The sequence below is a fragment of the Lichenostomus cassidix genome, chromosome 13 (assembly GCF_008360975.1).
Source record: "Lichenostomus cassidix isolate B80296 chromosome 13, HeHo_3.0, whole genome shotgun sequence".
NCBI lineage: Eukaryota > Metazoa > Chordata > Aves > Passeriformes > Meliphagidae > Lichenostomus > Lichenostomus cassidix.
This window is the reverse complement of record NC_139494.1, coordinates 3895033-3910880: the sequence shown is the minus strand read 5'-3', so window position 1 is coordinate 3910880 and position 15848 is coordinate 3895033. Positions and strand designations below refer to the sequence as shown.

At 39.7% G+C, this 15848-nt stretch overlaps 1 protein-coding gene across 1 annotated transcript in view; it reads left to right on the top strand.

Annotated features, from left to right (window-relative positions):
• Positions 1 to 15848, top strand: part of DOCK2 (dedicator of cytokinesis 2) — a 149967-nt gene that overhangs the window by 118035 nt on the left and 16084 nt on the right. Inside the window, exons 33-39 of the mRNA XM_085073400.1 lie at positions 250 to 398; positions 5721 to 5806; positions 9170 to 9326; positions 10437 to 10477; positions 11866 to 11956; positions 12994 to 13113; positions 14772 to 14861. Of these exons, the coding sequence (XP_084929526.1) occupies positions 250 to 398; positions 5721 to 5806; positions 9170 to 9326; positions 10437 to 10477; positions 11866 to 11956; positions 12994 to 13113; positions 14772 to 14861 (734 nt within the window). The remainder of the gene's footprint in view (positions 1 to 249; positions 399 to 5720; positions 5807 to 9169; positions 9327 to 10436; positions 10478 to 11865; positions 11957 to 12993; positions 13114 to 14771; positions 14862 to 15848) is intronic.

Sequence of the window (15848 nt, the reverse complement as noted above, 5' to 3'; positions counted from 1 at the left end):
AAGCTGAATTCTTCACTGAAAATATCAACTCCTCTGGCATTCCTGGCACTGAATTCTGGCACTTTAGAAGGAGACAGTATCCCTTCATATGCCCCAGCTTTTGGGATGGAGCAGAGAGGAGTGACTGAGTTGTAAGGCTTGACCAACATGGGTGGCTTAAACACTGTTTTAAATGATTGGAGGTCCTATATATTTTCCTAAAAATATGTGGCTTTCCCCTCAAACATTCAACTTTTGGTTTTGTTTCAGGCCAGAATAAAATTTGCTTTATTCCGGGGATGGTTGGGCCCATCTTGGAAATGACTCTTATTCCAGAAGTTGAACTGCGAAAAGCCACAATCCCAATTTTCTTTGACATGATGCTGTGTGAATATCAGAGGACAGGACAATTCAAAAAGGTAATTACAAATACTCAGTGAGAAAATGCATTTAAATATCATGTGCTCAGTGTTTCTGGTGAATGTGTGTCGTGTGAGCTTTTCTGCTTACAGAAAGTGAAATCCCAAGTATTAAGAACCAAAGAAACAGTTTTGGTGCAGCAAGTGCAAGATCTCCAGAGTGACTGAGTTGGACTTAGGCAAAACTTGTTGCAATGACAGCAACAAATGGATGGAATAGCAAATAGGGGCCCAGGGAGATTGCAGGATCTTAGTCCAGATTTTCAGGATTTTACTGGAAAAGGTTCTGAGCAGCAAGACTTCCATTGAATTCAGCCCTTCATTAAGTAGAAGATAGAATTAATGACCTCTAGGGATCCTCTATAATCTAAATATTTCCCTATCCCCTTTCCTTGTGACATAGATATTGGAAAGCCAAAACTTCCAGGTTTTACTACAGAGTAGGTATAGCAATGAATAGTTAATTATATATCATCAGATTTATCAGGAAACTGTAACTTTTCTAAGTGTTTATTGTGAGGAAAAATAACCACTGTGAAGAACTGAAATTCCTGGAGTATTTTCTGCAATCATTTTGAAAAGGAAAAAGAATTTTTAAGTCACAACTATGAAATATTTTGGATTGGTGGAATAGAATTGGGGATGGTGGGACAGCGCACCAGAGATTGTAATCTAAATTTCCTGCCACTGCTTTCAATGTCTGCCTGGGCAGTGGAGTATCCATCCCTGTCTGACATCTCCATTCTCCTCCAATTCTTTGGGCATGGGCTCACCTCATTCTGTGTTTGCACACTGCCTTCCATAGTAAATTATAACCTGGATATTCAGCTTTGTAGTTACACAAATAATTAATTCAGAACAATCTGTGTAGGGGAAAATGACAAACAAAAAGGCATCATTTTAGACACATGTAAATATAAATATCTTGTATACCCAGCTATGTTTGATACTTTAAATCATTTGGGGCATTTCTGTGTCAATGAAGTGTGGAACAAATGAGCAGATGGAATTTCCATTTTGGTCTGTATTCTACAGTGCAAAGCTTTTGGTTCAAGGCCAAGATTAAAAACCACTTTGTTTCTGTGCATCTGTTCCCTCTGTGTCCTGATAGTCCTATATTTTCCTTTTTAAAAATGTTTTCCTGCTCATGGCTTATACCTCATCTCTTGGGAGAGACACACAGATATGGACAGACCAGAAATCCTGAAAACTCATCAGTCATCCTGCCTGATTAACGGGAGCAGCAGCCTGGGAGAGGCCAGGCACTCCAGTGACCACTGAATCACTTTTCATGCCATAAAAATAAGTTTCAGGTGGTATTTTACAGTGCCAAGGAACAAGGACGTTGAGTTTATTGCAGCTTAAGGAAAAGAGGGAGTTTTCATCAGATGGTGCAAAAACTATTTCATAATTGAGCAGCTGAGTCTCATTGGACTCTAATGTTCTGCTTTAGGAATTGTGATCATTTACTCATCAAGAATCATGGGTTTATCCTCTCTTTTCTTATGGATGAGGTAATTAAGATAAAAAAAACATGCCTCTGTAAGTTTAGCCATTCTGGTAAGTTTTTGAGAATATATACTTTAAAGCAAAGGCACATTAAATTCTATGTTTGAAAGTTGTTACCATCTTAGTTTAATGGGGCAAGCAATTAATGTGAATGGATAATTACTGGATGCACAAACACACAAACTCAAGGTTTTGCTAGTGGACAATTTCATATGCAAATTGGCATTTAGTAGTATAAAGGATGTTTTCTTAAAGCTTTAGTATAAAATTTTGAGAATGACAACATGTTATTTCAAGAGTGCCTGGGGCACTCAGGAGCCCAGAATGACATTCACTTAAAACATAATTTTGTGGAACTTTAAAAATAAATAATTTATTTCTAATCTAATCTTCTCTAATGAGAGAGGAGGGGGAAAAAAAAAGCACAAACAGAAACATCTTTACAAGCTGAGCCTGTAGCAGCACAGGAACCAGAGCTTGTCTGGTGCCTCCCACACGATTTAATAACCTTTCCCAAAAAGCCTGTTTCTGTTAATGTGCTGTGGTGCTGTGCTGGGACAGAGCTCCATTCTGGGGGGGCACAGGGGTTGTGTTGGGGCTGGGGGCTTTGTCCTCCCTTATGCACACAATATACAGGCAGTAGGGAGATAAAATAATTTAAATTTATCAAGCAGGAGTTTTATTTTATTTAGCTATTTCTAGGAAATCATCCAAACCCAGAGAAAGCAAAACTCCACCTGTGGCTGTCTCAAGAATGACTTGCTATACAAATGTATTTAATGGCTTGGAATCTATATGTAGGTGTAGGACACAGTAAAACATTTTCTTGCAATCCCTTCTTCTACTTTGCACATGTAATTTCCATTCAGCCAGAGCAGTGTTATATAAGCTCATAATTTTAACTCTAATTGAAGATGTAGAGAGGGAGCCATTAATATCTACTAATTTTAGCTATCAAGGCTCTGTCTATCATGAGCTCAGAGAGCTGGGAATCTTGGAAAACCAATTTATTCGTCTCTCAGTGTCTGTGGTTAGACTCAGTCCTGTAAATGTATCCCTTTCTCCTTCAAATAAAAAGAGAAGCTTGTTGTTTATGTGTTTAGAGTTTAAAAATGCCATCCTCCAAATACTGATAAGCCACCTTTCCTTTCCCTGAAACTCAAGTTGTGTATTTTATTAGGATTTCCCTAAGAAAGACACATCATCAAGTGACCTCATACTGCTTATTCTGACTGTGATCTGAGGCCAGGAGTTAGAAAATGCTTGCTTAAAAAAAACCCAAACAAACAAGGAAAATTAGCTCTTTGCAGAGTAAATGAAAATATCATTTAAATAAACATGGATTTGAGTTATGTTGCGGATTTAACTTGGCTTAGGAAAGATTAATTCATCTGTGTTTATATTTTTGTTCAAATAAATCATTCTGTTTGTGTTTGGTATTTTCAGTTCAGTATCTCTCGTGGGTTCTGCCAATTGCTGGAGCCATCTGGGGAAGTTTTCTGTGTTTGCTTTCCTTGCTGCCTGCTCTGGGACCGTGTCAGAAAGCAGTGCTGGCTGCTGCTGTGTGCTTGGGCTTTCCAGCCTCGTTGTTAGAGGACAGACAGTGATTCTCAGGGAGCCTGGGGCAGTGTCCTGCTGTTCTGAGCTCTCACAGGTGACTGAGTGAGTGACTGAGCTGTCCTCAGCAAGCTCCTCTGGCACAAGTGATTTATTTGCTTTAAATGGCCATATTTCTTTCTCTCAGTTCTTGAAATCTTGTTATGTGTAAGGCTTTCAGGAGGATGTGAGATCAGCAGAGACTGAGTTTGTGTGGCCTGGCAAACACAATGATCTATCTGGATCAGACAGATCCATGTGGAAACCATGGATGTGTTTTGTGGTTTGGTTTGAGGTGTGTTCAGAGCTGGGAAGAATCCTTGGATCTATTAGATATGCAGGTGTGTTTAAAGCTAAATTGGTGCCAGTGACAATTAGGAACACTTTCTTTAAATTAGAGGAGAAAAATACTTTCCAGGGCTTAATTTTGGCACAGAAACATTAAAACTTTAGTCTATATTCTCGCCAACTTTTTTATTTGTTTTGAACCAAGCAACTGATTTTTCCTCTTCTTGCAGATTGTTGAGAAACTGCAGAAAAGATGCTTAGGAAGAGGTTCTGGGGTTTTTTTTCAGATCCAGCAATGTAAAATTATTGCTTCTTCGAGAAGTAATCAATTCTCTACCTGCTGAATAAGTACTAGGAAGGATTTAAGAGGTGGATGATTTTTAACTGGTGCTTGACCTGCACTATATTCACAGATTTGTCTTACTGCAATAAATCCTCAGAAAATGGCTGGATTGGATGGTTTTGCTTAATATTTCCTTGTCCTGAAACTGCAACGCACCTGTGTTACCCATGTTAAACACTAATACACATCCTGCTTACACATAAAAATTAATTCAGAGCCCTTTAAACTTCTATTTCAGCCTGGATGAGACAGAGTAATTTTATTTTTTTTTTGTTAAGCTATTTTTCAATGATAGCTTGTTATTCTCTAATATTAGTATAATATGTACTGTTCCACAGGCAGTCTTTAATTCATATTCAAATTACAGACAAAGAACTAATATTAGAGCAGCAAAACCTGCAAGTAACAAAGTGGTGGAAATGGCTCCTTCCTCCCTGCCCCTTTCCAGAGGTGTGTGTGCCTGCACTGCTTCTGCTCTGTGCCCAGGCTTTTGCTCTTTGTACCAGCAGTGCAGAGGTTTGTCTGCTCAAGGTTCTGTTTCAAAGCTTCTTCAAAGAAGCAGCAGCCACTTCAGAGTTCTGTCTCAAGAGTGGTTTGCAGGATCAGGGTAGCCAGTAGGGTTTGGTTGGACACTGGAGGGAGGAGGAGAATGTTTGGCCTTCATTCTTGAAAAATGATAAATCTTTTTTCTGGGTGGAGAGTTTGAATCATGACCTACTTGAAGGAAGTACATCTAGTAACATATTTTCTGTTAAAATATCATGTTCTTTACAAGTGAGGGAATTATCTCCTCTAAAACACATCTGAAGAGATGCATGACCTGTTTGGTACCCTAAGAGGAAGGACAATTTTCCTCTGTGTAACCCTGGCTTGGCTTCTTCAGCACAGAGCTGAATATTTCGATGAGGGTGTATTTAAATAAGGTTAAATATTTTGCACTGCAGTTATCTGAAAGTACCATATATGAACTACTACAGTAATTCTTTGCACCATGAAAGGCTTCTGGTTCTCTGATGGGATGATCTGGATTCCAGCCTGCCAAAGCTCTCAATTACACAGAAACACTCCAGGGAGAAACAGAATTATTCATGTGCTGACAATTGTGTGAAATTTTGTATCAAAGAAAAACGTGAAAACTCGCTGCATTAGCACAGTAATGAATTCTGTCATTTTTACAGTGGTTTTAATAATTAGATCTGTGTAAAGCAACTGAGCTTTATTTCAATGTAGGTCTCTGCTAATGCTCTCTCTGTGCCTCTTGATGTGTTAATGTCTTGTCAAGAACCCTGAGGTAGATCTTTCCTACATCTTCTGAGCAGGGTACACTTATTTGGATAAGGACAAAACTGCCTGTAGCTGCACACAGACCCTGAGGTTGTGTCTCATGTGCCCAGTGCAGGGGAAGCTTTGTGAAAATCTCTGTCCAAGCTTTCAGCCATGCTAAAAGCCCAGACCAGAATGTGCCCAAGCATTTGACCCTTGGGAATATGTGACATAACTGTACAAAAGTACATTGTTGTTGCCGTCTTGAAGTATGTTGACCTCTGGATAGCTGCTCAGTGTTTTGATTTTTCTTTCTTTATTAGTTTGAAAATGAAATCATTTTGAAGTTGGATCATGAGGTGGAAGGAGGACGAGGGGATGAACACTACATGCTGTTGTTTGAGTCCATGTAAGTAGTTCATGAGAATAAATAGAATAAATAGAATAAATAGAATAAATGCCTTCAGGATATGCGTCTATCTCATTGTTCCCAGTTCTCAGGTTGAAACCTCACCTAAAATAGAATCTTAGCAATTTTTTTCATGAGGGGACTGGAAATAGCACAATGCTTCACCTACACCTGGTTTGAATCATAGTTTTGCTGATTGAAATTATTTTCCTGGTTGCTTTTCATTGTTTTGTGCTTCAGCTAAATTATGAAAAATTATATCTAACCTGCATTTTTGCATACACCTCAATGTCTAGATTGGACTCCAAGAGATTATTGTCTGAATTTAAATAAGTCTTTGTGATGTCATGTACATGTTTTGCTTCCTCAGAGCCTGCTACCCTGCATGGGCTGTATTTCTGTGCAGGGGTTGCAGTCTTTGCAAAGTCACATCTCTCATCAGATGAACCATGAAAGCTTTGGGTACATGCACAGGGGACATAAAGAATCATTTATTCTGTTTCTTTTTGCAGCAGCTTTTATCAAATTTGAATGTTGCTGTCTAGTTTCCTTCAGGCTTCCCCTTAGGGTAAACAACCCCAGTATTTCAGCTGATCATATGGAATGCTTTCTGGACGTTCCTACAATGTCTCAATCTATTTTGATATAAAACATTGCCTTAAAGCTGGAGAGAGTGTTCAAACTGAGACTTTATCAATGCAAAAAGCAAAGCTTCCCTCAGATCTTGTGCGTGAGGCTCTTTGAAGTTCACTCTTTCTGAGCTGTGTAACATTGTTTGCTTGCCTTGTTTGCACTTTGCTCTTTCATTCCAGCACTTTTCTTGGAAAGTGGCACTCTCCAGTTAAACCCCATCTTTCAGTAGTGCAGTCAAGGAGTGTCATCAAACACAGCTCAGAGCTTTTGATCTCCTTGCCTTCCCAAGGCCCCCCCTTGCTTTGACATGTCTGTTTTTTCCCCTTGGTACTGTCCCACTTTCTAGAAGGCCTCAAGTTCAAAGTTTCCACATTTCTAAAGATGACTTCATCTTAAGTTCAGATAATATTTTTTCTTCTATCTTTGTAGCTGTTGAATGACACCTGTAGGTGGACAGTTGGAGCAGAGGCTGATGACCTGCCTGTGGTAGAACTTGTTCTGTCAGTTGGTTTGGTTTAAACCTTCCTGCCTTTACACCTTTGAAAGCAGGGATTTCAAGCCTCTGGCCCCAATTCCCTGTTCCAGCTGGAAGGAGACCCTGTTGAATTGGGCTCCACATCTGTTCATTTGGTCATATTTTCATCAGCTGATCTCCTATAACTGTCTGTACAGTTCCAAGAGTCACCTGCAGGCAGATAATTAGCAGCACCTCTGCAACCAACATTTGCCCACGCTGGTGGTTGCTGGGAGTTTGTCAATGCCCATAAATAATAAACTAAACAGGTTCAGCAGAAGTTTAATTAAGCCTTGGATTTGTCCCTAATGCCATGAAGGGCTGTGCCCTGTGCTAGTGAGTGCTGCTCTAGGCAGCCCTGAGGGGCAGCTGGGCTGATGTGGGACAGGGAGAGGCTGTTCCCTGCAGGCAGAGGAGACAAGGCTGCCCTGCTTGTAGTTCTCCTTTATGTGTACTCTGGTTCACCTTTCTTTAGTGACTGGAGTTATGTACTTTGTCCTGGGTGAGACCCAGAAATAGCTTGTGGTTTATGTCAATGTTTTTCTCCTTGTATTGGAAAGAAATGTGATGTCTTGGTGCCTCATGCTCATTGTGCAGTCAGGTAACATTCACAGGTCTGCCTGGTTTGCTGTTACTCCAAGGGAACCTGTGGCAAAAATCCATAATAGTCACTTAAATGGTGACTGTAGTTTCCTTCATTAGTGTCTCACACTGTTTCTGATACTTATACATGTAAAATAACATCATTTTTCCTGCAAAATATTCCGGTCTCCTCCGTGGTTCTGAGACTTTGTTACTTTCTTTCCCACAAACATAATTTAATGTTCTCCAGCCTTTCCTGACAGTTGTCAGCTCTTCAGCCCCTTTAGTGTTTCCATTCCATTTACAGTGTATTTTATAAGCCATGTGTCAGTTATTGATTTCAATATTTCAATTTCAGACCAGTCAGACAAGAGCAATTGGAGTATTCTGGTTTTATCTGTTGACCTCTGTCCCTCCTATCTTATACAATATGAATGTTCTTTCAGACATCCACAAACACACTCCCTGTATCTCAGCTCAGTATCTCCAGTGGAGTTGAACAATCTGAAGAATAAACTTTAGATGCTGGTTTTACTTTGCTTGAGCTAGAACTTCATTCCTGGGTATTCTGCAGGGGTTGCATTTTAGGCCAGAGCTTTGAGGATTTCTTTGCAATTGAAGTAATGAATATGCATTTTCTAAAGAAGGTTCAAATAATTATGAGGAATAAAAAAATTATTTTTGCTATTAATTAAAACAGTATACTTAGTAATTAAAGTTTAAAAAATATTGTGCCTAAAGTTAAATAAGATTATTTTTTTACTGGCTGTGTTGAAAACAATGATGTAGAGCTCAATTGGTAATTGAGCACTAAGAGGTCAGAACCTTCCCAGCTACCAGTAAAACACAGAACTGCCTTGGGGAAAATTAACTGCATCTCTGCCTGACCCAGTGCTTGCATCTGTATGTGAAAATGTACATTAAGTAGAGGAGACAAGCTCTTAAGCAAAGAAAGAAAATAATCCTTAATAAGATGCTGGTAATAATTTAATGATCTTTTAACATTTAAACTCTGAAAACAGTGAAATCTCTCCTCCTCAATCACTTCAGCACTTTTTAGAAACAGCATATGCTAATGTTTTGTTAATGTAAATTGAATCTGATGATGCCAAAATACAAAACTCTCTTTCCTGTATTTTTATCAAAAGAGATCAAGCTGCTCTTTTCCATCTGCAGAAAATTCATTGTTTGGCTCTGCTTTTGAAGTAATATTACTCTGCTGATGTCTTTTTTGAGTTAAAATTGTAATTTTTGTTCATTTTAATTTTCTACTCATATGTAACAGTACAAAGAGAAGGAAAGGGTTTTTGCTTTTTATGATGAGAAAAGAAGGTGCAGTGTTTATTCCAATAGTGTGACATTCCAGAGACTTCAAGTTGTGATAGCAGAGATAGCAGAGATGCAGGTTGCTCTGTCTTGAAGTTGTAGATACACCCTTGAATTCAAAGTCATCTTCAGACAGGAAAAGTAAATGTTTTTGGGGGTTTTTTTCCCATTTGATTTATATGCCATCTGTCTTCTGGATATCTAAATTACCAGCTCACAGAGGGAATTTCCAGTGCATTCTGCAGTTGATTTAGCCCTAATTCAGTATTTGCCTTCCGAATTGTACCAACATTAGTGTGTATTTGCAGCCTTACAGCGTGTGCCAAGCAGCACCCTGGCATTTTTAGCTTGGTGGAAAGCTTTGTGAGCCTGGTGAAAGGGCTCTTGGAGAGGCTGCTGGATTATCGCGCCGTGATGAGCGACGAGAGCAAGGACAACCGCATGAGCTGCACCGTGAACCTGCTGGTACGTTCTCTGCTGGGCTCCTGCTCTGAGGGAGGGGAGAGCAGTAGAATCCATTCATGAAACAGGAAGGTAAATCTTCCTGGGGACAGGAGTGGGTGACAACATTCCCTCGTGATTTAAACTCTGAGGCAGGAGATTTTTACATCTATTCGCTTGGATATATGCGTAAGTCTGAAAGCAACGTTTGCCCATTTCTTTTGTTTTGCTTGTATGTGTTATCCATTTTGATTCTGTGGATAAATCAGGAAGTTTGCTGCTCACATGCCTGTACCTATTGATGAGCTTTATGTGCCAGTGGGCTCTTGACAGAGTTGTGATGAGGAACTGAGCCACTTGCTGCTTCAGCATCTCAATAGTTACAGTTTTCAAATGTGGGCAGGAAACCTGCAAGGCACCCTCGCAGTAAAGTGCCAAGAGGTTTGAGGTTCTGATCTGGTCCTAGGCCAAGCTGTCTTCTCTTCTGTTCCTATTTTGTAATGAAGAAATTGCATACAGAGAGTCCTCGTCCAGGAAATTCCTCACAGCTGAGGAGGAATGTCCATCAACTTTGGTTGAAGCATTCACTCACATGCTCTCTGTTCCTCAATAATCATGGTGCAATGTGGTATCGATTTCTGCAACTCCTTCAGGAGACAGTTCTCATCACACATTTTCAACAGCTTTAGCAACTTACACACCTGCAAACATGGTGTCAAGAAATGAGCTTTATTCCTGGAATTGGCCCCTTTAGAGGTATTGCACAACGGTGTTCCATATCTGCTACACATCTGCTTCAATACATACCAGCTTCCATCAGGTGTAGCTGGAGCATGTGGTTTATTGTGTTAATGCATTTGGATAACCATATTTTCCTCTTCTCCAATAGAAAAATTTCCAATAATGATTTCATTATGAACTAGAAGTATACATATGTATAAAAATACACATATAATTAATAAAAATATTAATTGAAGAAGTAGTTCCAAGTTTAAACTTCAGATAGTCTGTAAATAATCTATTTCTCCTGCTGTCTATGCTGACTGGCAAGAAAAGCAAAACCTCAGTGTGTGTCTATATATAGCACTTTATTAAAGGACATTAGGAAGTAACTTTAAATATTTGTGTCTCTAGAACTTCTACAAGAACATTAACCGTGAAGAGATGTACATCAGGTATGGCAGCCATTCTGCTGGGTCTCTTTGGGAGAGGGCAATAATATTGTCTTGTTAATTCTGGTTTTATAGTTGTGCTTGGATTTCTGTACTTAATGTTACTTTGCCATCCACAATGACTCTGTGGTGGCCCTGGCCTCATCTGCATTCTCACTCTGTTGTTAGCTCAGCCTTCAGCAATTGGCAATCTATGCTATGAATTCAGCAGCAGCATTTTTTTCCATAAGAATTAACTTTTAATTGATCAAATCACTCAACATTCATTGTCTATTGTTTAAAATTAAGACAGTGCAGATAGATTTGAGGTTTGAGGGAGGGTGTATCATGCATTGAAGATGGCAGAGAAAACATTCTAGTTTTGTAGAATGGCCCAGTCTGCTGAGTCTCCTTCAGTATGCAACACTCCACCAGGCAGAGTTACTGCTGAGGCATTTGCTGTGAGAGCTCCAGCTGCACTGTCAAATTGCTTCAGATGTGGCATGGCCTCTTGCTGTCTCCAAGAGTTTTGCATGTGGGTTCAGCAGATCTTGCTGCTTCAAAAATTCCCTGTTTCCTGCCTCTCCTCTCATGCAAAATCTGCAGAGCAAAGCCCAGAGTCACAGCTGAAATGAGCCCTGGAGGTGATTCAGAGCTGACCTTGGAGCTGTGAGCCAGAGAGGCTGGGGGAACACTCCCTCTGTGGGCATTGCTGAGAGGGAAACTCTCTGTTGGGCTGCGAATGCCTTGAATTGCCACAGCAAGGTGTCAGATCTCTGTCCCAAAACTCCTGCTGTGGGTTACAGGATGAGATGCACTTTCTCCTCCTGGCAGCTCGAGCCCTGTGGTGGGCAGGGACTGTGCTGGGAGCAGCAATGCTGCCCTAGGGCTCAAGGAGAGCTTCCAACTTGGAACAACTCTTCTGCCCCAGCACCTCCCAGGTTGTACAGGGACAGCTTTGCCTTTCTGGGCTGGTATTTTCCACCTTCTTTCCCCTGGGTTATCTGCTGTGGCTGCACCTGTAAGCATGGAGAACATGCACCTGCAGGTGAGAGATGCTGCAGGGGACAGAAACTGCCCTGAGTAACACTCCAGGCATATTGGACTTGGAGGCCTCTCTCAGCCCCTGAGTGCAGGAATCCTTCCTCTTGGAGGAGGAGCTGGCAGCAGTTCCCAGGAGGAGGATGGCTCTTTCTCCTCCTTTTGTGCACAAAGTTCCAGCACGCAAAAGGAGCACAGCAAAGTGTGACCAAATGCTCAGAACCCTCAGTCACCCCCCTCAGTGTCCTTGAAGGCTCTTTGGGGAGTCACAGAGGGACATCTCTGGTGTTTCCTGTTATCTGGAACATTTTGACACTCAGTATTCCAGTCATGTCAGTATCTAGTCTAATCCTTGCTCTCTCCTCTATCAGGTATTTGTATAAATTGCGAGATCTTCATTTAGATTGTGAGAATTACACAGAAGCTGCATATACCCTTCTACTCCATACGTGGCTCCTGAAGGTTAGATTTTCTAAACTCAATATATAATTAAGCTTTTGCAATTTTCAATTTTATATAATAAAGTGAATGTCTTAATCTCTGATTTACTGCATATTAGTTATTTTCCACCGGGGTATTCAAGTATCTAGTTAGAAATACTGCAGTAGGTCATACAAAATTAACATTAATTTTTGAAATTGTATTTTCAGTAGGTGATTAAAAGCCATATATTGCTAAAACTACACATAAATAGTTTTCCTTTATAGTGTGGTTTTCATTTTTTTAATTTCTTGCTCTTTCAACCATAACAGTTATGAAAATTAAACACAGTTCTGGCTATCACAAAGGGACATCTAACTTTTATATAATATGGATTACACTACCAAGTTATGTTGGCTTTCTTTTGTAGCTGGCAATTAATTATCTTTCACTACAACTATTGTTCATTACCAATGTAACTGACAGTATCAATTGAAATGTAAGTAAGTAAGATCCATTTCCATTACAAGGCAACATTCCAATTTTAAATATTCTTCAGCAAAAATCTGAGCTTTCTTATGGAATTTACCTTACTGCAGAACTATATAAATTTGTGCTATTTTGCTTAAACTTCATTTTGATTTTTTATGATCGTGCAAATATGAGGTGTATTGTATGTATTGGTACAGACAAAGATAATAGCATATGAAATATTTTAATGCAAAAAATCTAAACCAAGTCAAGTCAAGGTGACACCACTGAAAAAAAAATTAACTCATTTTCTCACATAGACTTTTATCCAAAATTTGTGGATGGGGCAAGGGTGAGCAGGTACAACATTTAAAAATATTTTTAAAATATTATATCCAGTGCTGGTTATCCCATGATGTACAGCACTTGTCTGAACTGGGAGTGAATGCACTCCCAGTGCCTTTCCCAGTTTCTCTGTGGATGGATAAAACAGACTTGGGAAGAAAACACTTAGAAGAAGAGCCCAGAGGATCAGCCCTTGTGGGAGGGGGGCTTTGGTGTGAAATGCTGAACTTGAAAATCCTTTTTTCATGTGTTCTGATTCTCAGTGGTCAGATGAACAGTGTGCACCCCAAGTCATGTCAACAGAGTTCCAGTGCTCACAGACCTACAGACACTTGAAAGAGAATTTGTATGAAAAGATCATAGAATACTTTGACAAAGGAAAGGTAGGTCTGGAGAGTTCTTCCCCTCCAAATCTCTCTGCTGTGCTACTCTGAATAGTCGTGTTTAATGAATGTGCCCTGTATAAAATATTTGTGAGGAAAAGCTTCTTTGAAATGTGGGTCAAGTAAAAATTTTCCTGGAGGCTTATTGCCACAGTCTATCTATTCCATAGGAACATGTTCTTTCAATAACCTCATTCACTGAGAAAGAGGGCTCATGTTTCAGCACATTGTCACAAGCATCTCTGTCAGGCACTAATAAAATATAATAAAAAAAATGTTGAATCTACTTCCCTTTAAAAGGAAAAGAGTATGGACTACAGAGATTCCATTTCTAAACCACCTGGCCCTTATCTCCAAAAAACCTCAGACAGTTCAAAATAGACATATTTGTTTCAGAGAGGACTGAGAATTGTATCCTGAACTTAAAATGTAGTAGATTGATGTTCAGTACCTCAGTTTAGTTCAATTTAAGACAAAAAAAATGTTAATAAAATTACCTGTCAGTGCAATGGCATTAGAGCTGAGAATTTTGGAAATAAAGCAAAGGACTAGAAAGCAGGGAGAAACTCTGCCAGATAATTAATCTCATGACCCAATAAGACCTTTAAGTCATTATGTCTTGCTCAGATGTAGCCAAAGGTACTAAGGGGGGAGGCAATCCATTACTGCTTCTTGAAAAGAAGTCCTTCCTATAATTCACAAGGTAGAAAGTTTCAGCTTCAGCTGCCCAGGTTTTCTGTTGGCATCTGCAGTGACTGCACTGCAGCAGTGCCCACCTGCTGGCCCAGGAGAGCCAAACACTCCCAATTCCTGATCTGCAGTGCTCAGGTTCTCCCCAGGGAACAAGGACCCAGATGCCAGGGTGAGGAACAGCTGGCCTAGGAGCACATGGCACCACAGGAAAATGTCCTCCTGTGTGACCACCAGTGTCCTTTCAGCAGCAGAGAATTGTGCTCAGGGACCCCTTTGTCTGTATGTTCTGAATAGGTGAGGAGACAGACAGAATTCGAGAAACGTCCTTACAAGAGGGAGTTTGTTCCTGCTTTAGGGCCACTTTGTTCTGCTTTTGTGAAGTGCCCACAGCAGAGGAGAAAAGCAGCCCTGGTCTTTCAATGCCATTGTTAGAGGCAGCTGTTAAGTTGTGTGGAAAGAAAGAAGCTGCTGCTCTGGACAAGTGGCAATTTCAGACTTACAGTTCTTTAGCTGATGAGGAGAGCTGTCACAGCCAAGGCTCCCAGTGGTTATGGGTGCTGCAGAATGTTTTGGTAAATGGTGTGTGGTCTGGGGACAGGCAGTCCCCTCATGAACTGCTCTGTGCTGGGGATATGTTCTGGATGTTACCACCTTAGTGATTTATTCTTTTGTTTTCTTTAATGTATCTGAAAGGGTAGATGATTTTTAAAAAAATGTTATTCTAATAATAAAGTATGTTTACTTATTCCTTCCTGTAATGAATCATAAAACACTTTTATTTTTTAACATTAATCTGCTTTCCTTAAGTTTATGATTGCCCTGAGTCTTCCACTCTAAATGTGTTGTTAATAAATGACTGCACTTTAAAGACAGCATAATCAATAAAACTGCAGTTAAGCCCTGATGCATTAAAAACTTGTTTGTTGGTACTGGATTTACTTTTTGACTGTGTGGTTGCATTGCAGATGTGGGAAGAAGCCATATCTTTATGCAAAGAACTTGCAGAGCAATATGAAAAGGAAGTTTTTGACTATGAACTTCTAAGCCAAAACTTGGTAAGATTATATACAGATCTTCAAATTATTGCAGTCACAGGAATTAGTGCTTTTCAGCTCTCAGATGACAGGGCTGCTATGTGCTTGTGGTCTACAATGGATTTTTAATTCATTTGTTGAAGAGTTGCTGTTTCACTTAACAATCCAGTGGTAAAGATTCATAAGGAACTGTCAGTTAAAGCTGCATGAACATCTGTTTATTGAGGTATTTTGAAATGTCTGTAGATGAAATAAACATGTTCTCACTTAGGGAAATTTAAAGGCCACGTTTTAAAGTCTGTACTGCTTTAGGGTAGAAAGAACACCTGGATGAACTTTTCCCCCTAATTTTTTCTTTAAATTTTAGCACTTGAATCTTGATAATCCTGAAGAATTCCTTCCTAATCAGGACTGTAGAAGTATTACAGCACAAAGAATTAGAACTAGGTCCAAAGGCTACAAGGAAAATTTTGAAGGAAAATAAAATATTCAGTTATTTGTTTTCATTCAAATTGAATGAATCCAAAAAGAATCCCTCCCCTCACATACCTTTTTTTTTCTACTCCCAACATTTCATGTTTGCATGATTTTTAACAAATGTTTAGGGCTCATTCAATAGATATCCCTGAATCTTCCACAAAGAAACCGTGGGAATCAAAACATGATGTTCTTGAATGGTGCTGTGTATAAGGCAAGCTTCTTTTGCTCTGTTTTTATCATGAAATAAAAGACATTTTTGCCAGCTTAAGATGCAGTGCTGTGTTCTCACAGACATTACACCTAAATGCCACTTGGTATTTTATGGAAGAAATTGTTCTAAGCCCTTTACATGGTGTGTGCCATTAATACGAGGCTACAGTAAAAACTGGAGTTGATCCCACACCTCAGGAAGTATTTGAGGCAGGGAGTTTTTCGAAATGTATTATTTCAAGAATAGTATCAGTGGCCAAGGATGACTTTGGTGTTTGCTTTTCTCCTAAGGTGAGGGTAAGCCCAGTTCTGAGGTCA